Source organism: Pipistrellus hanaki (assembly GCF_964339955.1).
Source record: "Pipistrellus hanaki genome assembly, chromosome: 9".
In the NCBI taxonomy this organism is placed as follows: Eukaryota; Metazoa; Chordata; class Mammalia; order Chiroptera; family Vespertilionidae; genus Pipistrellus; species Pipistrellus hanaki.
In genome coordinates this window covers 44,948,049-44,975,840 of record NC_140511.1, presented here as the reverse complement: position 1 = coordinate 44,975,840, position 27,792 = coordinate 44,948,049, and the positions used below count along the sequence as shown (strand labels likewise).

General features: G+C 37.7%; 3 protein-coding genes across 3 annotated transcripts; 2 read left to right on the top strand and 1 right to left on the bottom strand.

The window, feature by feature from the left end:
- Positions 1 to 4,731: 4,731 nt before the first annotated feature.
- On the top strand, positions 4,732 to 5,676 carry LOC311627747 (olfactory receptor 52D1-like; the record flags this gene model as incomplete). Its single annotated transcript, XM_084894307.1, has 1 exon — positions 4,732 to 5,676. One exon carries the CDS (start codon positions 4,732 to 4,734, stop codon positions 5,674 to 5,676), a length of 945 nt encoding a protein of 314 aa, XP_084750433.1.
- A 7,335-nt stretch (positions 5,677 to 13,011) lies between these two features.
- On the top strand, positions 13,012 to 13,956 carry LOC311627751 (olfactory receptor 52D1-like; the record flags this gene model as incomplete). The annotated part of the gene is made up of 1 exon (XM_084894311.1): positions 13,012 to 13,956. The coding sequence occupies one exon, from the start codon at positions 13,012 to 13,014 to the stop codon at positions 13,954 to 13,956; it is 945 nt and encodes a 314-aa protein (XP_084750437.1).
- Positions 13,957 to 22,922: 8,966 nt separating this feature from the next.
- Positions 22,923 to 23,873, bottom strand: LOC311628414 (olfactory receptor 52A5-like; the record flags this gene model as incomplete). The annotated part of the gene is made up of 1 exon (XM_084895656.1): positions 22,923 to 23,873. The coding sequence occupies one exon, from the start codon at positions 23,871 to 23,873 to the stop codon at positions 22,923 to 22,925; it is 951 nt and encodes a 316-aa protein (XP_084751782.1).
- Positions 23,874 to 27,792: the final 3,919 nt, after the last annotated feature.

The window sequence follows — 27,792 nt, the reverse complement described above, 5'->3', positions numbered from 1 at the left end:
CTAGCAAATACGGTATGTGGATCATAGTTTTCTTTTGTAGAAATAATGGATTATATCACTGTTTTAGATGGATTTAATAATAGCAGATGGATGGATAGGCATGCTGATGGGATCTTCTCTTCATTCTTTTTTCTCGGTGAAATTGGAATCTTGGTCATAATCTGAGACTAGGGATGGGGAAGAGTGACAAAGGTTTGGGTTGAAAGTTATATGAAACTAGAGGCCGGTGCACCAAATTTGTGCACTGAAGGGGGAGGGGAGTTGCTCAGCCCAGCCTGCACCCTGTCACAGTCTGGAACCTCTCGGGGACAGTTCCTAAATTGATATCTGCTCCCTGGTGGTCAGTGCACATCTTAGCAGCTTGTTGTTTCACCATTCAGTCAATTTGCATACTAGGGTTTTATTATATAGGATAATTTTTATTTATTCTTTATTGATTAAAATATTACATATGTCCCCCATTGGCCTCTCCCCAGTCACTCTACCCCACCCTCAGTACATGCCCTCACCCCCCTAGTGTCTGTTTCCATTGGGTATGCTTATATGCATGCATACAAGTTCTTTGGTTGATCTCTACTTCCCCCCACCTTCTCCTGCCTTCATCAGTTTATGTTGTTCATTATATTCCACAAATGAGTGCAATCATGGGATATTTATGCTTCTCCACCTGGCTTATTTCACTTAGCATAATGCTCTCCAGGTCCATCCATGCTATTGTGAATAGTAGGAGTTCCTTCTTTTTTATAGCAGCATAGTATTCCTTTGTGTAGATGTACCACAATTTTTAAATCACCTCATCTGCTTATGGGCACTTAGGCTGTTTCCAAATCTTAGCTATTGTAAATTGTGCTGCTATGAACATAAGGGTGCTGTAAATTGTGCTGCTATGAACATATATCTTTTCTGATTGGTGTTTCTGATTTCTTGGAATATATTCCTAGACATTGGGTCACTGGGTCAAATAGGAGTTCCATTTTTAAAGTTTTGAGGAAACTCATACTGTTCTCCATAGTGGCTGTACTAGTCTGCATTTCTATTAGCAGTTCATGAGGGATCTTTTTTCTCCACATCCTCTCAAGCATTTGTCATTTTTTGATTTGCTGATGATAACCATTCTGACAAGTGTGAGATGGCACCTCATTGTCATTTTGATTTGCATTTTTCAGATGATTAATGACTTTGCACATGTTTTTATATGTCTCTTAGCCTTCTGTATGCCCTCTTTTGAAAAGTATTTATATAGATATTTTGCCCATCTTTTTATTTGATTGTATACCTTCCTTTTGTTATGTTGTATGATTAAACTCTTATCGGAGATAACATTGGCAAATATGTTCTCCAATGCAGTGGGCTTTCTTGTTGTTTTGTTGATGGTTTCTTTTGCCTTGCAGAACTTTTTATTTTAATGTAGTCCCATTGGTTTGGGACTTTTTCCTTAGTTTCCACTGCCCTAGGAGCTGTATTGGTAAAGATATTGCGATAAGATATCTGATATTTGCTGCCTGTGGATTCCTCTAAGAGTTTTATGGTTTCCCTCTTACATTTAAGTTGAAACTGTAACTCAAGGAAACTAAAAAAAATGAGCTGTGTAGCAGAAAGTGATGCCAAAAGCGTTGCAGGGACCAGCTTATAAAGATACATACTGGTCATTTTGGATATTGCAATTATAATCTATGAAGTTTACCACTATGTATAAAAAAGATAGAGACTTTAATTCAGACATATCTTATTTTTTAATCTTAGTAATTTAGTGGTTAAGTATATGAAATGTGGAACCAGGGATATCCAGATTCAGATCCTGGCATCACTGTTATTAGCTGTAAAATTGTACATAAATTGTTTAATCTATTAGTCTCTTTATTTTCTCATCTGTTTAGTGTCATTTATTTTTCCAAAGGCAGCTGCACAGATCAGTGAGAAATGAATGCTAAACTTTAAGCTTAGGGCAATGAACATGATGACCTCATAGAACATTTTCTTCATTCTATGGTTTTATAATATTTTGCTGATATATTAAGCAAATACATTCCATATCAAAGCACTCAGCAGACATTTGAGAAATAATAATGTCCTTATTTATTATCTTAAGGGATAGCTAATAGCAATTACTTGACCTGAATGTAATTTAAGTCATGTGGTTTGGGAAAAGACCTCATATCCCAGAGGACCACTGAGTCCCCTGCCATCTACTTCCTTTAATCCAGTGTGATTAGGAGTGGAGTAAAACCTAGCTCTTACTCACTGTGCATAGTTCCCAGCAGCTACTCTTTATAGAAATTGGCTCTCTGGATGAATCTCGGCTTTTAATATGGGTGAGTTGGTACATATGCATGACAGGAAAAGAGAGAAAAGGGCTTTATCCAAACATCTACATTTATAGAATTATAAGATTCTCAAAAAGATAATTAATGTGTAACTCTTTGTAAACCCTTAATAAAGTTAAGAATAAGTACTGTAGCCTGGCCAATGTGGGTCAGTGGTTGAGCAATAATCTATGAACCAGGAGGTTATGGTTCAATTTCTGGTCAGAGCACATGCCCTGCTTGATCATCAGTGTGGGGCATGCAGGAGGTAGCCAATCAATGATTCTCTATCATCACTGATGTTTCTATCTCTCTCCCTCTTTGAAATCAATAAAAATATACTTTTAAAAAGAGAATAAATACTGTATACATACAATATGGTAAGAAGGTGAAATGGACCTTTTTCCCCCCATAACTGATGTAAATGTAGCTACCTGTTGAGGAGCTAAAGTATAAGGATCATTGGGTCACAGAAACTATAAATTAGAATTAAAATAACTTTAAAGCTGTTTGACTAAGAAAGGTTTTTGAGTCAGAGAAAGCTGTGATCAAAGAATGCATTTCTTTCCACCAGCATTAAACCTGATTAAGCAACACTTGTGGAAGGAAGAAAATTTAGGACTAAGGTGAAAAAAATCTGTTTAATAAGGCAATCAAAAGATGAGCCATAGTCAACCATTATTTTTTATGTAGTTTATCTTCAAACTAGTTGAGCTATACTATAGATAAGAGAGAGGAAAAAGCAGAGAAAGATTTTCAGACTAAATTTTGTGGGACATAAAATTCTCTCCTGAATGGATTTTCTAAAAGAGGATTGACATCTCTTTCTAGCTCTTCCATACCCAGATCTGGATTTCTGTCCTAAAGAAAAACTAGTAATTCTGAAAGTAACCAAGGTAAGTTCTGATGAGTAAAACTGAGTGCCTTGTTTGTGCATTTAAATATCAGCTTATTTAAATAAATTTGTTCATATGGGAATGCACTTATCTGAGCATTAATTTGGTGTTCTTGAAAGAGTCTTTATATAGTATTAGAAAATTTAAAGAGTCCCTGTGTGCTTGGTTTTAATACAAGAACATAAAAAGAGCCTATGATGGAAATAAATATGATCAGATGCAAGGAGGATAAAAAAGACAGAAGTAATAGCATTACTTATGATAGCTGATAATTTTCAAGAATTATTAAATTTTATTTACTCTCGATCAAATATCATAGTAACTCAAAATAAATGACTATAAAGTAGTCATTTAGTTGTGTTATTTTTTCAACCAAAAATTAACATCTACAAAGATTCCAGATGATATCCTTTTCATATTAGAATCACTAAGTATTACTTTTCTTCTTCACTTCATTAAAAAATAATAATATGAACTAAAATCATACGAATAGTGTATAAATCAAAAGAGATACCAAGTACATGGATCTCTGTAATGTCTAGGATCTTCAGACACAAAATAAAAGTTAAGAACTTGGTACATTGGGAAATATACAGAAGAGGTAGGAAATTAAGATTTTTTTTAAAATTGAGCTTAAAATAAGTAGATGTATAAGTTGGAAATGTTTCATAGAAAAGGAGGAAACTTAGTAGAGGCATGAGGCAAATCTCAGGTTTTGTGAAGACTTCTATGCAAAAGACAGGTGTATATACAAAAAGTATCTCAATAGGAAAGGGCAACCCAATCTCATGGCTCCTGGGTTTGGTTGTGTGACAGTACTAGGATATGTAAAGGACTGTATCCATACTTAAGAGTACTCACACATCAGCTAGAAAATTATGTTTAAAAACGACTCTCAGATTCATTTCATTTATAATATGACATTTCTATCAAAAGCTAATTTGGTCTTATTTAATCAAAGTATGAATCAAAAAGTTATATTGAATTTTATTGTACAGAGATATTAAGCATGTTGGGATTTGTTTGTTTGTTCTAATATATTTTCATTGATTTCAGAGAGGAAGGAAGAGAGAGATAGAAACATCAATGATGAGAAAGAATCATTGATCGGCTGCCACCTGCATGCCCCATACTGGGGATCAAGTCCACAACTGGGGCATGTGCCCTTGACTGGAGTTGAACCTAGGACCCTTCAGTCTACAGGCCAATGCTCTCTCTACTGAGCCAAAACAGCAAGGGCCATGTTGGTTTTTTATTTTGGTTTTGTTTCTAATAAATTGTGAGATTCATGACTTGGTTTGTAAGTACTTTATATCTGGTGGCATAGTTTTTGCCTAGCTTTACTAAGTTTTGTGTTTTTGTTTTTTTTTCTTCACTATAAATTACAACCTTTTATGTTTTCTAATATGATGTTTTGGGGTCTTCCAGTTGTATTTTTTCATTTTTTGCCAGATTTGGGGTGATGATCTTGGAAGATAACTTTTGTCCTAAAAAGGTTTCCATCTACAAAAGACAGAGAGCAGCAGCAGCACATGGTACCAGCCAATAAATCTCAAACATCTCCAAATACCTTCTTTCTCATGGGCATCCCAGGACTAGAGCACCTGCATGCCTGGATCGGGATTCCCTTCTGCTCCATGTACATAGTGGCTGTGGTGGGGAATGTGACCATCCTGGCCGTGGTGAGGGCAGAGCGAAGTCTTCATGAGCCCATGTTCCTCTTCCTGTGCATGCTGTCGGTCACTGACCTGGTCCTCTCCACATCTACGCTGCCCCGCATGCTCTGTCTCTTCTGGCTTGGAGCCCATGACATTGCCTTTGATGCCTGCTTGGCCCAAATGTTCTTCATCCACAGCTTTACTGCCATGGAATCAGGCTTCTTTTTGGCCATGGCCATTGACCGTTATGTGGCCATTTGTCATCCACTGCGCCATAGCACCATTCTCACCCATGCTCACATTGCCAAAATGGGAGCTTCTGTTGTACTCCGAGGAGCGGTCTTCTTTTCTCCACATCCCATCCTGCTCAAACAGCTGCCTTATTGCAGAACTCGAGTCATTGCCCACACCTACTGTGAGTTCATGGCTGTGGTGAAGCTGGCGTGTGTGGACACAGGAGCCACCAAACGTTACAGCCTCAGTGTAGCCTCTGTCATTGGTTCTTGTGATGGCCTTTTTATTGTCATCTCTTATGTTCTAATCCTCCGTGCAGTCTTTCATCTTCCATCACGGGAAGCAAGTCTTAAAGCACTAGGCACATGTGGCTCTCATGTCTGTGTCATCCTTGTTTTTTACTCCACAGCTGTCTTCACCTTCCTCACTCACCGCTTTGGCCACAATGTGGCGCCCAGGATTCACATCTTTATTGCCAATATGTACCTTCTCGTCCCACCTTTTCTTAATCCCATTGTGTACGGTGTTAGGACCAAGAAAATTCGAGACTATGTTATTAGTTTTCTAAAGGTAAAGTTTGCCTGATTATACTGTAATTATTTGCAGAGACAGTATCAGAACGTGAAGGGAAGAGTACAAATAATGTATTTCATCTCATAATAGACATGACATTTCCTTCTGCTAAAATAAGACTTTTTATCAGATTCCAATGGAGAAGAGTAACCACACATTATAGAAGTTTCCCAATTCTAATGCAACTAGTAGGCACATTTTATTTTGTGTACATCTGAATTTTAGGGAGCTTACTTAGAACTTGATAAATTGGAAAGGGGTCCCCTTCTGCTCCCTGCTGCTACTGACCTTCTGTTATATGAATGGGGGGTAATAGTGTATTGTCCAACAAGAAGTGATTAAAAAAGCAAAGAAACTCATAAGAACCTCAAAAAATGCCACAGAAACTATCACCAAATGAAAATCAATCATCACTCAACATTCTATAGAAGAGTCAATATAATAAGATTCATGTCTTCTGAGTACAAGAAATACTTGCCTATCGTTTTCACAATAGGAATGTAGAAAAGTTCCACATTGCAATAATTGTGTTCACAAATTACTATAATAAAAATAAACCTATATGAATTACCTTTCTGCTGTTTCTCCTGTCATACTTACACATCCTTTGCATGCTCGGTTCTGTTTGTAAAGACTCCCGCCTTCATCCAAAAAAATAAAGTTGTTTTTATATCTTCATGGTTTTACTTAGAATGCTTCCCTTTGTCTGGGCACCTTCTTATCTATAAAAAAAAAACTTAGTTATACTTCAAGGTGCATCACCTATTTAAACTCCCCCATCTTAGTAGAAATTTTATTTCCTCAAGTAAAACTAACTAAAAACTGTCTCTACCATTATTGTGAAAAATGCCACTATATATTGTAGTTAACCTGGTATGTCTTTTTCCAATTAAATTCTTAATATAGTTAGAGGTTAAGTGCACTGGCTCTAGAATCAGAGTGTCTGGATTCATCCTTTATCTCCGTCACTTACTATCTGCATATCCAGTCACTTTCTTGGCCTCATTGTCATAATTTAAAAAATGGGAATCATAAGATTTCCTTCCCTGTAAGAATTTTAAGGATTAAATGAGTGAAAGCATATAAAAAAGGCACTATACTAGACTTATAGTAGACTTTAATAAATAGACACTACATAACTTGATTACCATAACAAGTATAATTTTGCATGTTTATTATATGCCAGATTTTGTCAGATATGTATGAGCAATGTACATATGCAAGCATATGTTTTCATCAGAATCATCAGAGTTTAAGTTTGATTTTATAAATGAAAAATTTGGACTTAGGGAGTTTAAATAATTTGCTCAATGTCACATGTTGATTAAGTGGTGCTACCTGGATTTAAATAAACACAAAAGTACTCAATGCCATACTTAAAGAGTATCATCCATTTATTTTTTTATCACTAATACCTCTCAGTATCTATGAACACATGAATTCAATGAATGTTTCTGAAGTAAGGAATAATTCTATAAGATATTTGAATTTATGTGGCCTGTATTTTAGAACTCCTAATAGTGTGATAGTTATAATTAAGATACTAGCTGAATTAAAATCATAAGGACAGGGTTAATGATGATCTTCTTGTAAGATAATGGAGAAAAATAACAATGATACTAGGAGTAGGGACAGATCTCTCTCAGGACCTCAGAGATAGTAAGTGATAGATCTCTCTTATGGAAATGTAAACTTTGGGAATATTGCCATTATGTTGGGTATTTCCTGAAGATGAATTGCCAAGATAAACCTTTTGGCTGTATTTTCTTTGTATTTGGAATACCATGAATTATGCAATCCTATCTAATAAAAGAGTAATATGCAAATTGACTATCACTCCAACACACAAGATGGTTGCCCCCATGTGGACACAAGATGATTGCCACAAGATGGCCAGCAGGGGAGGGCAGTTGGGAGGGACCAGGCCTGCAAGGGAGGGCAGTTGGGGGCAATCAAGCCTGTAGGGGAGGGAAGTTAGGGGTGACCAGGCTGGCAGAGGAGGGAAGTTACGGGGCAACCGGGCCTGCAGGGAAGGAAATTTGGGGGGGACTCAGGCCTGCAGGGGAAAGCAATTAGGGGAGACAAGTCCTTCATGGAAGGGCAATTAGGGAGGACCCTGGCCTATAGGAGATAGCAGTGGGGGGGGGGAGGGGGGGGGAAACCAGGCTGCAAGGGAGGACAGTTGGGGGCAATCAAGCCTGCAAGGGAGTGCAGTGTGGGGTGACCAGGCTGATAGGGGAGGGAAGTTAAGGGCAATGAGGCTGACAGAGAAAGGCAGTTAGGGGTGACCAGGTCAGCAGGGGAGGGCAGTTTTGGGGGACCAGGCCTGCAGAGGAGGGCAGTTGTGGGGGACCAAGCCTGCAGAGGAGGGCAGTTAGGGGCAGTCAGGCTGTTAGGGGAGCAGTTAGGCATCAATCAGGCTGGCAGGGGAGTGGTTAGGGGGTGATCAGCTGGCAGGCAGAAGTAGTTAGGGGAATGCAGACAAGCAAGCAGTTTGGAGCTAGCAGTCCTGGATTGTGAGAGGGATGTCCTGCCCATTTAGGCCCAATCCTACCGGGGTCCCAGATTGAAGAGGGTTCAGGCTGGGCTGAAGGACAACCTCCCCCCATTCACTAGTTTCATGCACTGGGCCTCTAGTTTAATTATAATACATTCCTTGACAATTATCAGAATTGTTTATATGTTATATTTCAAAATATGAACCAAGGAGTTAATACTTATAAGCTATCTACCAATGGTTCTCAAATTTGAATGTGTAACAATAATAATCACAAAACTAAATCTTCAAAATCCATGAATGAAATTCTAGTTAAAAAAATGCAACTTATTCATATATTCATACAACAAAAATCACTTTTTGGGGTGGCAAAATGTGCCAGATTGTGCTAGATTCTGAGGAGAAGTGAGCAAAAGAGAAGTTTATGTTTTAGGGAGTTTATGTCCTCATGGAAATGATATAATTGAGTGATGATCAAATGCATAAATATACTGGATATTTAGTGCTGTCAAGTAATAATATTGATTTCTATAAGAGCACATAATACAGTGTTTCGATCTAGTCTAGGAGAATTAAGGAAAGTTCCCTTAAAAATGGCATTTACTTAAATGCTGACTAGGAGTTAAAAAGAGAAGTCCTGAATGGGTGGTAATGTTACAGGAAGAGAGAACAGGATGTGTGAACATGTGTGAATCTTAAGATAGGAAAGGGTGTCAGGCATTCAAAGAACTGAAGGAAGTCTATTTCATGGGCTGGGATAGAGGGTGAAATGAAGAGTTGCTGAGTAATGCTTGGATAGTAGCATGCAGGGGTGTGTAGGGTGTACTAAGGAGTCTCAAATTGATACTGAAAACTAGACAATATAAGTTCTATGCACAGAAGTGACATAATCAGATTGCATTTTTAAAAGATCCTTGTGGGCTTCCATTTCAAGATGGAGGCCTAGGAAGACCCTGAATGCACCTCATCCCAGGAATACAATGAATTTACACCTACACACAGAGCAGTCCCTCCTAAAGAAAAACAGATCTGAATTGAAAGCTTCTGAGAGAGAGAGTAAGAGAGAGAGAGAGAGAGAGAGAGAGAGAGAGAGAGAGAGAGAGAGAGAGAAACAGGTCTCCCTGCAGCCTGCTTCCAGCCACCTGACTTGCCGTGGGACTCCTCAGCTTGCACACACCCTAGCACAGCTCACTTAAGTGTGCCTTGCCCCTAGGACTTCCTGCAGACTACACCTGTTTTAGCCACAGTCACAGGGACTTGCCTCTGGCAGTTCCTACAGTTCCAACCCCCTCCAGCTTCAGCTCCAGATTAGTGTGGCTTGCCTTGGGACAACCTGAAGCTCAGTTTCCCTTAAACTTGGTATTGTGCAATATTTTTTTTCTAAATCTTCTCTATTGCTCCTACTTTAACTTCAACTCTCTGTGTTTCTGTTATATAGTTTATTTACCAAACAATGGCTTTAATTTAGTCAGTTAAAATGTACTTAGTGCATACATTTTCCCAGCTTTTTTGGATTTTAATTGCATATAGGAAATTAAAACTTAATTTCACTTTAAGTTTTGCTTATGGAGTTGCCAAGGTCACAGGAAATTAAGATGATTTAAACTATTGGTTTTGAAGCAAGCTATAAGCAATTTGTATGTAATTATACTGAAAACAGTTCTACCTTCTTTTACTCTAAGTTTAATCTCATATTAAATGATTCCTCAGCCCTTACTCTTCTCCTACAGTACATAAGCCACACACGTGACCTCTTACAACACACACACACACACACACACACACACACACACACACACACATTAGTTCTACAATGTTCCCAAACATCTGCTTTTTAAAATTTTAAATTTATTGGAGTAACATTGGTTGGTAACATTATATAAATTTCAGATGAATAACTTCATAATACAACATCTGTATACTCCACTGTGTATAAACCAAAGTTTACTCTCCTTCTGTCTCTTTAACTCCATGCACTACCTTCAGTAACTGGCTCTAGACTTTGTTCCCCAGAATATTCAAGCCAAGTAAAGCACTTTGCCTAACAGAGAGGCCCCTAGGGACCCAGGAGCATGGAGAGGAGGCAGTGACAAACCAGCATAAATATGCCTCCAGCTCAGACACTTCATCTTATTCTGGACATCAACAGATCTTGTCTGTACTTCATGTGGACAGTTGCTTTGCTGGTCCCAGTCCCACTGTGGTCAGACTCATAACCATCTACAGGTACTATTCTAGGAAAAGAAAGAAGAAGAAGGAGGGAAAAGAGTAGAAAATCCTGGGATGCAAAGTCATGTTGGAAAAAGAGATTCCTAAATACCAATCACCAACCCTTTTAAGTCCATGGTTGGGTTCTGCAATTTTTAGAATATTCGGTGGCATTCTTTAGGAAAGAATACGAGTCTTTCTAATTTTTACACCTAAATTAATGATCTCTGTACTTGAAATTAATGTTGATATTGTTGTTGCTGGCAATTATTTTTGATAACTCAGGCAAAAATTTACCATGTTCCTTAAAGCACTAGTAATATCCTAATTCCATCACCAGATGGGAAATTTTATTAGGATATTTATCAATGTATTCCTGATTGATGATCATTCAATTTCTACCCATAAGATATCTTTTCTGTTTGAGTTTGTGATAGGGCTATTTCCTTATTAAACTGAAATGCAGCTTTTAAATTGTTTTAGCATCTTTTATTTGATCAGGTATCTCTCTTGGATACTAAATTCTTTTTTTCATTCAAGAATATAATGAATCTAAAAATATTTGAGGATAAAATTACCAGGGTCATCAAATCTTTTTTATTATGTTGTCAATTCAAGACTATTAATTTATCCTAGTTACAGTTCCTTCTAAGAAACAAAAAATCAAAAAGAATAGTATGTCCTGGCCAGTGTGTCTCAGTTGGTTGGAGTGTCATTCTCTGCCCTGAAGGGTCACAGATTCAGTTCTCAACCAGGGCACATACCCAGCTTGTGGGAGGCAACCAATCCATGTTTCTCTCTCTCTCCCTCGCCTATCCTCTCTCTCTGAAAAACGGAAAAAATATATTCTTGGGTAAGGATTAATACAAACAAAACAACAAACAAACAAAAACGAACATTATTTTTTTTTTTTGCATCTTTCACTTAAACTTTGTACTTCATACTAAAAGAAGAAAATATTCAAAGAATTAGGTCAAGAATATTGTTTTATATAATGTTGTGATTCAATGATGAATTTAATCCTCATTACAATTTTTAAGGTAAGGTTTATCCCACTTTTGATAAAAAAAAAAAAAAGATGTTCAAAGGCTTAAACAATTGATCAAATTACATCTGAGTGATTTCAAAATAAGTGGGAGGGCTGAGATTGTTTCTCAAACATGTGTAATCTCAAAGATCTTGCTATTATCACTATACCAAGTTAAATTCCAGGAGACCAACCTATTATTCAGCTATGCTGTGCCTTTTACCAAATGCAGTTGATATATGACATACTTAGATCTGAAAATATTAATTATATATTGTTTACATGTGGGATTTTAGCAACTTTACCACTCTATTTTAGTATATTTAGAATAAATTAATTATCAAAATAGATAAATAATCCAAGTTCATCAACAATGAAAACAAAATGACACAATATTAATATTACTGTACTTTTATTTTTTTAAAGCAACTTTGTGTTATATGGTTTCATCCTAATTTCAGTTGTATATGGTCACAGGAAATGAAAATGTTTTAAACTTGATTTTGAAGAAAGCTATAGCAATTTCTATATAATTTTAGATGCAAACAGCTCTGAATTGAAAATGTTCTTTGGTGTGATTCTTTTAAATATTATGTAGTTGGACTATTTCTAACAAATATTTGGAATTTAAACTTTAATCATGAAATTTATTTTCAATCATATTAATAACAAAAAAGCTATATTTCTATTCCTTTACTATTTTTATTTACTATATACTTTTATGTTTTTTACTTTTAATCTGTTAAATATACTATTTAATCTATAACATAAAATAATTTATAAATATGCATTTCTATTCAAAATAATTATGTAGGTCAAAATGTTCAGCAAATACAGTAGTCTTATTTTTATGGAAATATGTATTACAATTAATTACTAAACTATGTTCCCCATACAAAACCACATGGATTCATATATATATATATATATATATATATATATATATATGCCACCCCAAAACTTTACCCACTCTCTACCATGTTTTAATACTAAAATACTGGAACTTGAATATTAAACTATTATCTATTGAGGCTTTTTTTGGATTCCACCTTTGTCATCCAAAATATTTGTTTATTTCTCCAGAATGTGTGTCAGTTGTAAGATCAGCCAGTTTCTGAAGTTCTTTGTAAAAATCAACAAATACTTTAGAGAATCCTAAAGAACCAAGGCCAATCTCAAGAGCTGAGGACCCTGGCATGATAAAAATCAACTTCCTCATCTTGAGTGAAAGCCGTGATTTCTAGCTTTTACCTATAACGTTAAAATGTTGGGTCTCTTGCCAGGCCCTGCTATCTGAGAAAAAAAAAAAAAAATCCTATAGGATTTCACACAGTGAATATTAAATGGAATCAGAGCCACAATCTAAACTATGGAGTTAATATGTCTTTATTGAGAATTAATCCCTGAGACTATTTCTTCTTTTTGCAGCCTAGGATTATCTCCTCTCTCACTACAAGTTGCAGAAACATTTATTTGATAATTAGTTGACATGATATAATTATGATTGCCACCATAAGGTACTACCCCGTGTTTTAAATGGAAATATGCACTGATTTCAAATGTCCCTTGTTTCTTTCTCTTCAGGAATCAGCCCTTGGAGGAGTTTAGGGTAGGAATGTCCTTTTGCAACAGCTCCATTCCTCAGCCTTTGACATTTGTCCTGGCTGGAATTCCTGGCCTGGAATCTTCCCATGGCTGGTTCTCTGTGCCTTTCTTCTTGGTCTTTGTCATTTCAGTCATTGGCAATGCCACCATCTTATGCATCATCCGAGTGGAAAAGAGTCTTCATGAGCCCATGTTCATCCTGCTGGCCATGCTGTCAGTTGTTGACCTCTCCCTGGTCAGTGTTACTGTGCCCCGCATGCTGGGCATCTTCTGGATGAATGCCAAGGAAATCAGCTTCAATGCTTGCCTCACCCAGATGTTTTTCATCCCTTCCTTTTATGTCATGGAGTCTGGGATCCTCCTGGCCATGGCTTTTGACAGATTTGTGGCTATTTGGCACCCTCTGAGATACACAACTATTCTTGCTAACAACATGCTTGTGAAGATGGCGCTGGCTGTCCTGGCGAGGGCAGTGGCAGTGCTGACCCCAGCACCCATCTTAGCAAAAAGACTGGAAAGCTTCCAAACTCACGTCATTGCTTACTCCTACTGTGCCTACATGGCTGTGGTGCAGATAGCCTGTGGAGACATCTCTGACCACATTGTCTATGGCCTCATGGTTATCGTAGCATCTGTGGGATTTGATCTGTTTTTTATCAGTCTGTCCTATGGGCTGATCCTTCATGCCGTCTTTCGAATACCCTCTTGGGAGGCACGGGGCAAAGCTCTCAGCACATGTGGCTCTCATCTTTGTGTCATTGCTCTCTTTTATTCTCCTGTTGTCTTTTCTGTTCTGGCCCAGATTTTAGGCTATCATATGGCTCCTCATCTACAGATTATCATTGACAATCTCTATTTCCTGGTGCCTCCCATGATCAACCCTTTGATATATGGAGCCCGGAACAAGCAAATGCGGGAGTGGGTGCTTCGGATCCTGCACTGTCGTGGAGACTGAGGTTGATACCTGAGGTAGACAGGGACCTGGATTATGGAGCTGGAAATCATGTTAGGTTGGGGGTAGAGATAAATCATGCCAGATTGGGGGCTTCATGGGAAAGGGAATAACTAAGGCAAGAGGAGGACTTAGTCAGTGTGGGAATATAACTGAGACATGTTCTTTTCATCATAATATTGTTATTGGGAAACCCTCATGACCAGAAAACTTCTCAAATGCTGATGCAAGTAATAACATAGGAAAACATACTGTTTTTAATCTATTGTTTATCTGATCACATTACATAACATAAATGAGAAGAACATTATTGCAAATGAGGTAACAATAAATTTAGGTATACGGTATCAAGATCTCTGAGCACAACTACTTATTCTAAGATTTTTTTTATTTAATGATTTCTCTTTCATATTTATGTTTTAGATATTTAACCAATATGGAATTATATATCATGGAAAGTAATCCTAATGGAAATAAGTATGTATAAATGCCCAAGCTCATGTCAATGAGTAAAGATCTTTTATGTCTGAAGGGTTTTAATAGAGAAGATTCTTCTTTAGAGAGTTACTATTAGTGTCAAAATCTGGAACCAATATACAGTAGACTGAATTTGATAGGAAAGCATGGGGGGTGGAGGAAGAAAACCTAAATCTATTCTTTCTCTAGCTTCACTTTTTCCTTCTACCTACCTATATTTGTTTTCACAAATTTAAGTCACCTGTATCTTAAACCAGGAATCATGTCTGTTTTCCAGAAAACATATTGTAACAGCTTTGTGAATCACTCTTCACATGCATCTTAAGCTTAAGTCTTTCCAAACTAAGCTTCTAGTCTCTGTGCCAGCTACATTATCCCTCTATGTTCCCCATTTTTGTTCATTTGACTTGAGTTAAATTAAGTTTAAAACCTTGATATCCTTAATTATTTTTATTTTTGTTTCCTTCACCCAAACAATCACCAAGATTTCTCTGTACATTTCTATAGAGGGCCCCTTGAGAATGCATATGGATGACCTTTAAATTAAAGTCAACTGAATCCGAGGTGACTGGCATGGCCGTCCCTGGAAACAGCCTCCCAAAATGTTGGAGACTGTCTTCCTACAGATTTCTTATCTTTATCCATGTGCTTGGAATGAGGAATGAATAGGACCTTGACTTACCCAGGTCTTGATATGCTAAATCCCAGGTATGAGGGAATGAATAGGACCTGGGCACACCCAAAACTTCTTTTACCTTAAACCCCCCTCTGGAAATCAATAAATGCGCTGTGTTGTCTGTGGTGGGTGTTGACTGTCCCTCCATCAGAGTGACAGCATCCACCCGGCACCCAGCTTTTAAATCTATTTTTGCCTCTTGTCTCTTTCTTTCTTTTATTTCTTAATCCCCAGCTCCTCCACTCAGGAACCTGTCCTTCTCCCTTTCCGTGGGGGACGCGAAGAAAGGAGAAGCAGCCCACTGCACATTTCCACTATATTTTTTTCTGTCTTGCACTTTATCACTTAGAATTTCTGTACTGTAAAATTCTTCCAACTAATGTTCATATATCCAATTTCTATCATATTCAAAGTTGTTATTAACTCTATAACTAGAGTTGTATTCACAAATATCTTCTTTTGTCTACTTAGAATTTTCAACAGTCTGTTTTTCAAGATAAAGTCTTAACTTCATAGCATGGCATTCAAATAATTGCGTGACTTAACTCCAGTCTGCATTTCCAGGTGCTTTATTTTTGCTAAATCACAATATAAGCATCAATCTGGCCAAACCTACTGCTTTATTTGTAAAGATGCTACACATCCCTTGCTACTTTAGCTCAGTTTTTGTGTTACTTGGGAGGCATTTTCCCTTGACCTTTCTTAGTCAAAACCCTTCCCATCTCTCTGAAACTAGTTTGGCTCCGTGGATAGAGCGTCAGCTTTTGGACTGAAAGGTCCCAGATTTGATTCCAGTCAAGGGCATGTACCTTAGTTGCAGGCACATCCCCGGTAGGGGGTGTGCAAGAGGCATTTGATTGATGATTTTCTCTCATCAATGTATCTAATTCTCTATCCCTCTCTCTTCTTCTCTGTAAAAAAAATCAATAAGATATATTATTAAAAAAAAAAAAAAAACCCTTCCCATCTCAAGAGACACTTTCTTCAATTTGTTTTCCTTAATGCCTGTCTTCACATAATACCAACTGTCATTTTCTGTACTGCCAGACACTTTAGGTTTTTGACATATATTTGTCCACGATCTATCCTGCACTTCAGATGTTAATCTGCATGCCTTGCCATCCCTTTTACACTGATATTGCTTGAAGGGCATGGGCCATGCCCAGAAATGGATTTTTACACTGCACATAAGCAGAACTTAAAATCTTGTCTTAGTTTTTTAAAAATTCTATTAAACACCAACTCATAAACCAAGGGATATATGCATGTAAATTATGACCATCTCCCTATTCCTAAGGTTTATAATTTAGATATCCCCAGCTCTACCTGAAACAAATACGACACAGGCAATATTTATTTCATACACCTATACACAAATATACATGCTTTTTATTTCAGATACATACCTCTTATCGTCTTATTTGTTTATAAACATCTCTCTCTCTGTCTTTCTCTCTCTAACCACTATCATACTTATGTTTATACATATTCATACATTCACAAGAACATGTTTGCAAACATATATTTGATGTACATATCAATTATCTCAATAAATATACAAAAATGCTATTAACCTTTTCACAGTTTGTCTGGACCAATTTTCAGACACATAAATTTACTCAAATAAATTAATAACTCCTCTCAGAATCTAACAACTGAAAGGTTCAGAGTTGGGCCCTGGTTGCACAGAACCAACTCAGGGCTCAGTGTAATCAAAAATATATTCATTTATTCAAGGCACTGGCTGCAGGTGGACTGTGTCTGAGAAAGGAGTCAGTGGTGAATGGGGAGGGAGCAGGCTTCCTATGTCCTCAGGGAGAGCTGCAGACAGAGCTTCAGCTGACAGTCCTATCTGGGACCTGGCCCCCAGTTGTGGTTTTAGGGCCTTGCCCTTTGTCCTTCTGCTGGTGCCAGCCATCCTATCTCTTGGGGGGAGGTGGGGGGGGTTGCGGTTCAGGAGTTATTGTCTTCAGGAATTTCTGTAAAATAACCACTCAAGGGGAGCATGTTTGTGCAAGCTTGGGCTTGCAGAAGGAGCTTTCTTTTGTTAGCCCCTGCTGAGTTAGAGCCCTGTTTCTTGATTAACACTTTAACTATATGCTCTTTATCAGCTTTTAGGGTTCATCTTAGGCAATACTTCCTCCTTCCCTAACGTCCTGCCTCTTTTTATTCTGTATTCTGTATTGCATTTATTCCAATGGTCTGCAATGTCACCTCTCCTTTATCAATCATAACACATATCACACAATATGATAATTTCCTATTTGCATAATCTTTTTCTACATTAAAATTAGTATTTTGTTTATACTTGTTTTCATAGTACCTAGAATTTCCATGGCATATAATATAAGGTTAATAAAGATGTGTTGAGTAGGTCAAGTCCCATTTCAAATAACTTCTCTGATGAAGCAACACAAATATGAAAGAATGTGTGAACTTATTTGGCTTATGTGCTAAAAGTAAAAGAATGGAAGGAAAGATGAGAGGACAAAAAAAAAGGTGGAAGAGAAAGGACAGACAGAGAGAGGAAAGAAAAGAGGGAAGGAAGGAGGGAGGAAAGAAGCATTTTGTTGGATTAGCCAAAATTCTTCTCTATAGAAGGATACTTTCTTAGCGAAATCTCTTCAGCTCCACTTCTGAATATTATGTAGGACATAATATTTCAACTTCAGTGGGCCAATGTGTTCCCTCAAGTATAATTCCCCTTCCCAATCATTACGATTGTCTTTTGCTATGTAACAAATCGTGTGCAGTGTTGACAGGGCTCATTTCATATTCTCACTTTATGTCTTCACATGGTTGCATGACACAAAAGGGCTGCATCTGGATTCTCAGAAGGTTTGTAAGCATGGCGATCATTCAATAAGGCTTCTTCACTGACAAGCTTCAGTACTCCTTCCCTGGGATCTCTCTCTTAAATTAGCCTGGGTTTCGGGGCTTCAAAAGAGAAAAGCAGAAGCTACGAGGCTAGATATGGTCTGTATCAAATAATTCTTCTTATTTTGAGCTCTCACGGTCCTTTTCTGTCTAACCCGGCAGTACTTTTGATCAAGGAATCTTAAAACATGCATACTGATCTTCCAGAGGCCAGCTCTGACTTTAAGAGTGTATCAGGTTCAACTGAAGTGTCAGCCTGCTCCACCCAGAGAAGCACACTTTATGAGAATCCATGGAAATGAGCCTGAGCTACTGGAGCCCACTCCCCATAAATTCATGGCATGGTGAGTGGGAGGAAAAACAAAACAAAACAAAACAAAACAGAACAAAAAACTCTGTACTTATAAAAAAAAATTTTTTTAATTGAGTTGAAATGTGATGTTCCTTCCCCCAACCCCCCGGGAAAAAAAAAAGTAATTAAAGAAAACTTTGTGTCCTAAAAAAGAAGAAGCAATAATGTCTAGGAAAAAAGTAAATGTTCAAATTCAGAAATATCATAAACCTTTATGGTTCTTCTGAGTCCTACCTGAAAGTTGAACACTTCTTTAACTCATCTTTTTCTATACATTTTAGTAGATGTAGTACTTTCAACATTTTCTTTAAATGTTCACTAGGTACAGAGACACCAAGATGGCGGCATAGGGTAGACACCCGAATGCAGCCTACCACAACAAATTTGAAGTTAGAACTGAAAAACAGGGGAGGCATTGCCCTGAAGTGCCGGACGGCTAGCTGAGAGGAGGCTCTGCCATCTGGGAAGGAGAGAGAAGGCATGCTGAACCTCAGGAACTGTGAAGGTACGGAGAACTGTGTGCGTGAAAAGGCGCTGGCTTACGCCCAGCGCGGGGAGAGGAAGGGCCGGACAGAGATTGCTGCTGGCTTACTACCAGTGAGCAGAGAGGGCGGGCCGGGCTGAGTTCGCTACTGGCTTACTCCAGGTGCGCGGAGAGGGCAGACAGCTAATGCGCAACTGGCTTTCTTGTTCGAGAGGAAAACAGAATCAGCCTATTGCTCTGATAGACTGCCCCAGACAGGGAGAGGCCAGACTGTCAGGCAGTGGGCAGAGATCTCTCAGACGTGTGTGAAGCCAGAGGCCATTACTGCAAGACTTGGGGAGGAGCCCAAGGGAAAACAGTTTGTCTGCACCAACCTGAGACTCCACCCAATCTCTGGCTGAGCACAGAAGCTCTCCCAGAGGCTGGCTTTCTCTAAGGAGGGACTGGCAGGAACCCAAAGCTTGTCTGCGCCACCCCAAGACCCCGCCCTATCCAATCAGAGTACAGAAGCCCTCCTAGCTGAGACTCTGCTGATCCTCACAGCCAATTGGCTTGGAGATCAAAGCTTCCCAGTGATACCAACAATAAGCAAGGCTTAACAACAAGACTGCACACACAGCCCACAAAGGGCTACACCAAGACTGTCCACCGCAGGTAACTGGGAAGGCTGTGCTACTGGGCTCTACCAGAACACCTAGAACACAAAGCTATTCCATCAAATCAGGGAAACAACTAAAATGCAGACAAGAGGAAGGAGACAAAGGAAGGAGATGGAGGAAAAGAAAAGATTGGACATTGAGTTCAAAACTACAGTTATAAGGTTATTCAACAATATCCTAAAAAAGGCCGATAAAATAAATGAGACCTATGAGGATATGAAAAGGGAGCAACTAGAAATAATAAGGGATCAACAAGAAATGAAGAAAACATTGTCTGAAATAAAAAATATTATACAAAGTCCTAAAAACAGACTGGAAGATCACAAGAATCAAGACATAGATTTAGAACACGAAGAGCCAGAGGACACTCCTCTGCAGAAGGGAGAAGATAAGAGAATCCAGAAAGTTGAAGATAGTGTAAGAAACCTCTGGGACAATTTCAAGCGAAACAACATCAGAATTATGGGGATTCCAGAAGAAGAAAGAGAGCAAGATACAGAAAGAATACTGAAAGAAATAGTGACAGAAAACTTCCCCCACCTGGGGAAAGAAATAGACTTACAAGTCCAGGAAGCCCGCAGAACCCCAAACAAAAGGAATCCAAGGAGGAACACACCAAGACACATCATAATTAAAATTCCAAGAGCAAAAAACAAAGAGAGAATATTAAAAGCAGCAAGAGAAAAGCAGGTAGTTACCTATAAAGGAACACCCATACGATTGTCAGCTGATTTCTCAACAGAAACCATGCAGGCCAGACCGGAATGGCAAGAAATATTCAAGGTGATGAATAGCAAGAACCTACAGCCAAAAATAATCTACCCAGCAAAGCTATCACTCAGAATCAAAGGACAGTTAAAGAGCTTCACAAATAAAAAAAAGCTAAAAGAGTTCATCACTACTGAACCAGAATTATATGAATTGCTGAAGGGGGTTATTTAGGAAGGGGAAGAAGATAAAGATAAAAATTATGAACAACAAATACGTAACTATCAACAAGTGAATCTAAAAACCAAGGGAATTAAAAAATATCTGGTGAACAATATTAACTGGTGAATATAATAGAATCAGAGGTATGGAAGGGGTGTGGACTGACGATTCTCGGGGAAAAGGGGAGTGAGGGTGCGGGAAGAGACTGAACAAAAACTGTGCACCTATGGGGATGAGGACAATGGGGGATGGGGAAAGGACAGAGGGTGGGGTGGGAACCTGGTGGAGGGGAGCAATTGAGGGGGGAAGAGGATCACATTTGTAATAATCTGAACAATAAAGATTTATTTAAAAAAAATAAAAAATAAAAAAATAAATGTTCACTAGGTATATATTTTTTTAATTTTATGCATAAAAAAAGATGATAGTTTTGTCAGTTGTTCCACCACCACAAAGCACATATCCCTGTCTTCTCTGCTACATAGTAACAATGTCACTCTATTTAAACCTTTCATTAACATTGGTACCCTTTAAACTTCTGTCCATCTACTCTCAAAGCAAATGCTGCATGTTTTAGGCTTTTGTTACTGCAAAAACTCTTCACACCATTTTTCCCCTTACATTTAAGTATTGTTGTATAATACAACAACCCAACACTTGGTAACTTTAAACAACAGCTTATAATTTATTTATTTTTCCCCTCAAAGTTCTGTTGATTGGTTGGCCTCAGCTGTAACGTTCTCCCTGGGAATCCCTCAAGCAGCTGCTAATAGTGTTTGAAAGAAGAACCCAGGTCTGGATAAAAGGCTTCTTTTCCTCTCAGATGTCAGGCACTCAGCCCCCCTCCACACTGATTCTTGTTCCATCAAAGCAGAACCCAGGGGGTTCTTACAAGTTGGCATGGAAATAAGAAAGCTGCAATATCAGTTAAGATCTCTGCCAAGAACTGACACACATTGACTTCTGTTGCATTCCTAGCAGTTGCAGGGGCTCAAACTTATTGAGAGGAATAAATACGAGTTTATTCTTCATGATGGTGAGGCAAGATCACATATGGAAGATACAGCTATAGCCGTGCTTAGAAAGCACAATTTGCCACACTCAGCTTTCTTTCATTTCCATCATAAATAATTTTTCAGTTTCTACAATACCTTCTCTCTAGGTTGTGTATTATGTTCCCAAACATCTCTATCATTGTTATTATTATTCACCTGTGATTATTTTCCAGTACTCCCCACATCAGCTTGCATGATAAATGTATATATATGGTTTCTCTCAGTGTTGTGGATTAGGGTTTTTTTTTCTAGAGATTCCAAGGTAGTCAGCACACCTTTGCTAATGTATACAGATGTATAGGGAGTCATGGAGCCAAGACACATCTCTTTCTTTCTAGGACAATATGCCTTATTCTGCATGACACCAGTTTCCTCCCATAACTCAGAAGGTTTGCTTATTTTCTTGTTCCTCCTTCACTATGAGAAGACTCTCAATCCACTCCACATATTATTCCAGAAAAAAAGGATAAATTGGGCACGGTATGGAGTGGCTAAATCACGTAGAGGAAAAAAGTACTTAAATATTTTTACTATTTAAGTATCCCAACAACCATTCATTCATAAGTTCACATTTTTACCTATTGAAAATAATTATAGCCTCAGTTGGAATCTGATAATAATAACATTCTTTAGACTGTGACATCTTTCTACTACATATGCTATGAGTGGGTAATGTCTTTATTTAGAGTTAATGCAAATAAATTTATTACTGACACTTATTTCTTTCAGCTCTGACTCAACCACGCCAGTGGTACTTACAGTTGCTATGATATTTTTGTAACCCCACCTGCCATGTGAAGAATGCCATCTGTATATAGGATTATTCATTCATTATTTAAAAATCACCATTGATAGTTTTTTTATTCTTACAACTATATTTTTATTTGGGGACAGTGTGTTTCCATTGTATTCTTAGCAATAATGAGCTAAAATTTACCTTTTTTATAACAACTCCTAAAATGTATAAAATTTGCTGGTCACAATAATATATTCTATCTAGCACATTTTTCTTACATTCAAGAGCCAATCATCAGAGCCTTCAAATTCTGTTTTTATAATAGCAAGAATTCTAAGATGTTTAATAATTTTACTTTTGATTCAGGAAAAAAAGCAAAAATTTGTTTAGTTTGTAGATGAATCACAAAGTGTTATACCATAGGGAAGAAAGAAAGGTAGATTTTTAGACAAAACTATATTATGCCATTAATTCTCATATCAGGGTTACAACAAAAGATAAAAAACAAAGGAAGGGAAAGATGAGGGATGATAGGAATCAATGTTATAAATATAAACTTTTCAACCAAGTTTATCTCAAATTTGAGTGCTCTTGTTTGAGGAAAATAGATTATTTAGAGGAGATCATTATAATGTAAAAACCTCTCCAAAATATACATAGTGCAAGGACTTTTCATCTTAAACAAATAAATACATATATTTCCTATTTTGTATTATTTTTGGATCACTTCTGGGTGTCAGGTCTCAGAGTACAAATCTGTTCAACCCGCATGCGAATCTCTTTGGTCTTCACACCATAGACAATGGGGTTAAGGGCAGGGGGCACAAGAAGATAGATGGTAGACAATAGGATATGAACATAGGGTGACACGTGTCCAAAACGATGGCTGAAGAAGGAAAAAAAGGCAAGGATATAAAACTCCAGGAAGACAAAAATATGGGCAGTACAAGTGTTGAATGCTTTAAGTCGTGCCTCTTTCTGGGGAAGATGAAAAACTGCGTGAAAAATTAGAATGTAGGAGATGAAGACAAAGATCATGTCAAAACCCAGAATTGCAAAAGCTACAAAGAGCCCATAAGATTTGTTAATATGGATATCCTCTGCAGCCAGCTTGACCACAGCCATGTGCTCGCAGTAGGAATGGACAATAACCACCGACTGGAAACGGTGCAGTCGTTTAAGTAGAATGGGTAAAATCCCAACAAGCACCGCTGCCCGGATTGCCACCATCAGTACAGACTGACCTAGAAAGAAAGGTGTAAGGATGGATGTGTGCCTCAAAGGATTACAGATGGCAACATAGCGGTCAAAGGCCATGGCCAACAGAATACCAGATTCCATACCCTGCAAGGCATGAATGAAGAAGAGCTGGGTAAGGCAAGCATCAAATGCCATGGAACAAGAGCCAAGCCAGAAGATGGCCAACATCTTTGGAGCAATGGCCACACAGAGACCGAGGTCAGTGGCTGCCAGCACCGCCAGAAAGATGTACATGGGTTGGTGAAGACTGCGTTCCATAGGGATGATGATTAACAAGAAAAGGTTTCCTAGCAGAGACACTAGGCACAAACCAAAAAAGGGAAATCCAATCCAAAACTGCACATGCACTAGTCCAGGGATCCCAATCAGGATCACTGTCTTGGGGTTCAGATATGACATGTTGGTTGATTCCATCAGGTTGGTAAATCCTTTCCCCACTGACTCCATTACCGATTCAGAGGAAAATTACAGATAGGAAGAAAGGAGGGAATTTTCCTCACCGTTTCTCCTAGAGCATGAAAAACATGATGAAAAGGTGGCCATATAACTGAACCTTTGGGAATCCATTTAAGTCAGTATCAGAATAGAATGCTTGGATATCTTTTTCCAAAGTCAATGTAGGTGCTTATAGGCAAGGAAGGTAAATCCGGTGCTTATCACCTAGAAATTGTAGAAATGGAAATTATGATTCTAACACCATTGATCTTGCTGGTTAATGAAATGTTCTCAGGTTGTATTACAAATAACTAGCTTTTTTTTTCTTTTTTGTCTATATCCACCTCCTAACTTCAGACACACTTCAGATTAGGCAAAATTTCTCTGTGACACTTAAAATTGTAGACTAGATCCATAATTTCAAAGCCTTGTTCATTGTGTTCAAAGCTCAGAATTCCCAGATAGTGGCAGCCTTTCCAAATCTTTCCATTTTCCCAAGAATAGGAAGCAAAACACTTCCCCACAAATTTAACAAATTGACTCTCAGATGAAGGAGTGAAGAAGTTTGTTCCTTCAGCAAGTATTGGTTGATATGCCTATGTGCAGGCTCATTATTCTGGTTCTTGGAAGTGATGTGGAGTTGCTATTATCTGTAGTAGAGAAGCATATTTGACTTAGTAAGATAATTATGGTCTGTTCGATTTAAATGTGGTTGTGTAACAGAAGGGGGTAGAAGGTGATGTAAGTACTCACAGATCTTATAGGAGACAAAATGTTGAGAAGAAAGGGGGGAAAAAGTTAGTTGGATTAAAGGCACAATCAATTAAGATAGAATAATTAAATATATAAACTGACTTATTGGCTAAACCCTGTAGCTAAAATATTTTTATGATATTAATGTGTTTCAGATAAAAAGGGGTAGGTTTGGCTGAGGCCATGCTACTATTTATAATGAAGACCAACCTAACGTAGGTGCGTTCTTTCATTTTAATGTTATGAGTTAACAATAAAAAAATAAATTGAAATGAAAACTCTTATTATATTGTTTCACTTCATACTTCAAATTTCTGATATTTTTATAACATTTCAACTCTTTTTCCTTAGAAATCTATTCACTAAAGCTTAAGAAACTTTATATACTCCCTTCTTTTTTTTTTTTTCATTAACTATTCTACAAGCTTAACATCATTCAAAAGTTTTAACTTCCTTATGATTTTGTCATAGTCAAATACATTGAATAGGGAGTACCACTATAAATGGGACTTGTGTATTTTTCTTTAAAGGAAAACTAGAGGGATTGCTGCTGTAAAATTATAGAAACAAAATTGACAGGTTCATAGTTAATAGGAATATATACACTTGGGTATAACTTTAATGTCCCCAATGTAATAAAATACTTTAAAAGCTGATGAAGAGAATGAGATTTTGTTATATGAGCTTTAGTAGCTACATTCATCAGTAGACTATATTTAAGACAATAAAGAGATATATACTAAAACAATTAGAAGTTTTGTGAAAAGAAATTTCCTTAGTTGACCATATAAAATAAACCTTTAGAAGTTATGGTAATAAATATGGATATAACTTGTAATTGTGACATGAACAGATAAAGGTCATATCTTTTATATATAAAAGATTATATATCCTACATGATTATTTATAAATTATATGACAATATAAGAATAAAAATAAAATTTAGCTCCAAGTACATAGTTACACATGATAATGTATTCATCAAATTACTTTTCTTTTATAAAGTATAATATGTATATTATATAATATATAAATTAATATTTACTGTATAAATATAGGCCCAGTACACAAAATTTGTGCACTGGGACAGGGGTGTGTGTATCCCTCAGCCAGCCTGCATCCTCTCCAATCTGGAACTCCTCAAGGGATGTCTGACTGCCCATTTAGGCCTGATGGGAGTTGGCTCCAAACTTCTTGCCTGCCTGCCTGATTTCCCCTAACCGCTTCTTTCTACCAGCCTGATCACTCCCTAACCACTCATCTACCAGCCTGATCAATGCCTAACTGCTCCCTTGCCGGTCCAATTGCCCCTAAATGCTGTGTCCTGCTGGCCTGGTCACCCCCAACTGCTGTCCCTTGCAGACCTGGTCCCTCCCAAATACCCTCCCCTGCTGACCAGATGGCCCACAACTGCCCTCCCCTGCCTGCTATCTTGTGGTGGCCATTTGTGTCCACATGGGAGTGTCCATCATGTGTATTGGAGTTATGGTCAATTTGCATATTATCTCTATTATATAGGACATAAATAATGTTATATATTTTATAGCATATACTTATATTAATATAAATAATATGTTATATACTTTATATTATATAAATATATACATATATCCTATATAATAAAGAGGTAATATGCAAATTGTCCATCTCTCCAGCACACAAGATGGCAGAAGTTGTTAGGGGCAATCAGGCAGGCAGGCAGATGAGTGGTTGGGAGCCAACAGTCCTGAATTGTGAGAGGGATGTCCAACTGCCCATTTAGGCCCACCAAAATGTGCAATCAGACATCCCTCCAGGGGTTCCAGATTGGAGAGGATGCAGGCTGGACTGAGGGACACACACCTTCATGCATGAGTTTTATACACCAGGCCTCTAGTAAATATATATCACCTTATATATTATAAAGTATATATATATATATATATATATATATATATATATATATGTGTGTGTGTGTGTGTGTGTGTGTGTGTATGTGTGTGTGTGTGTGTGTGTGTGTGTGTGTGTGTGTAAGTTTTTGTATATTGTGATTTTTGACATCTTAAAATACCTTTCTCCCTGGGAAGAGACTGCCCCTCCTTATCTGGTCTAGAATATTCTTAGAGACAGCAAAAGTCCCAGCCAGGAGCATAGTTGTGCTGTGCAAACAAACCAATCCATAACCCCTTTATCTGTCCATGTACTCGTGGAGGCAATAGTCCTCTGCCTTAATCATTTTAGTTACCAGGCAAGTAGAGGCCATTCCTGTACCCAAATTACTCAAACTAGCTAATCCTAAACTGTTTGCCCTTCTCTACCTTGCCTTTGCTGTGTACACCCTAAGAAAGGCCTTGGCTTTAGCACCCTAACTCCCCCACCTCTATCTCCAACTTGTGTCTCAACCCCCATCCCCATCAGCCTATCATCTTGGTGGTTCTTATTTGATACTGCAAGGCCTGCTGTGCCTCCTATCTTTGGAACCTGTTGGTTTAATGATCTTATTTTCTTAGGGTTACAGAGCCTTTCTTCTGTCTTTTCTTATGGTTGCATTTGACTGATCACTCATAAAAGCCAAACCAACCAACCAACAAACAAACATAATTTAATGCTGGATCTACATATTTACCTTACATGGAATCTTGTCCACATTTCTTAAGCCTACATAACTATACATGGGAATAATAATATCACTTAATTCATTGAATTATTGGAAGGGCTAAATAAATTTATACTTGAAAAATTTAGCACAAACTATGGAAGAAAGTAATTACTTAATTTTTGGTAGCTAGTGTTTGTCAGAACTTTTAGAGAACTTTTGTGAAGACAGAGACACACTACTACCTTTTAAGGACATCTAAAACGAAATTCAGAAATGAGGAAACTTTCTGAAGAAAATATAAAAAATCCATGAGATGATGAAAATTCTGGAACACAATAACTGTCCTCAATTTAATCTATATGATTGGACATTCATGTAGCAGATGAAATGACCTCTAGTGATGTGGAGACCTTGGTAGAGTCAATAAACTAGTATTTCACTTATTTAAATTGATTTAGCCACTTCACCTGAGAAATAATCATGTTCCCCATAAATGTCTTACTTGGTAGATGGGAAACATGTGAATCGGGAAACCAGTTTTCTGGAAGTGTTTAGATTTTTAAAAAT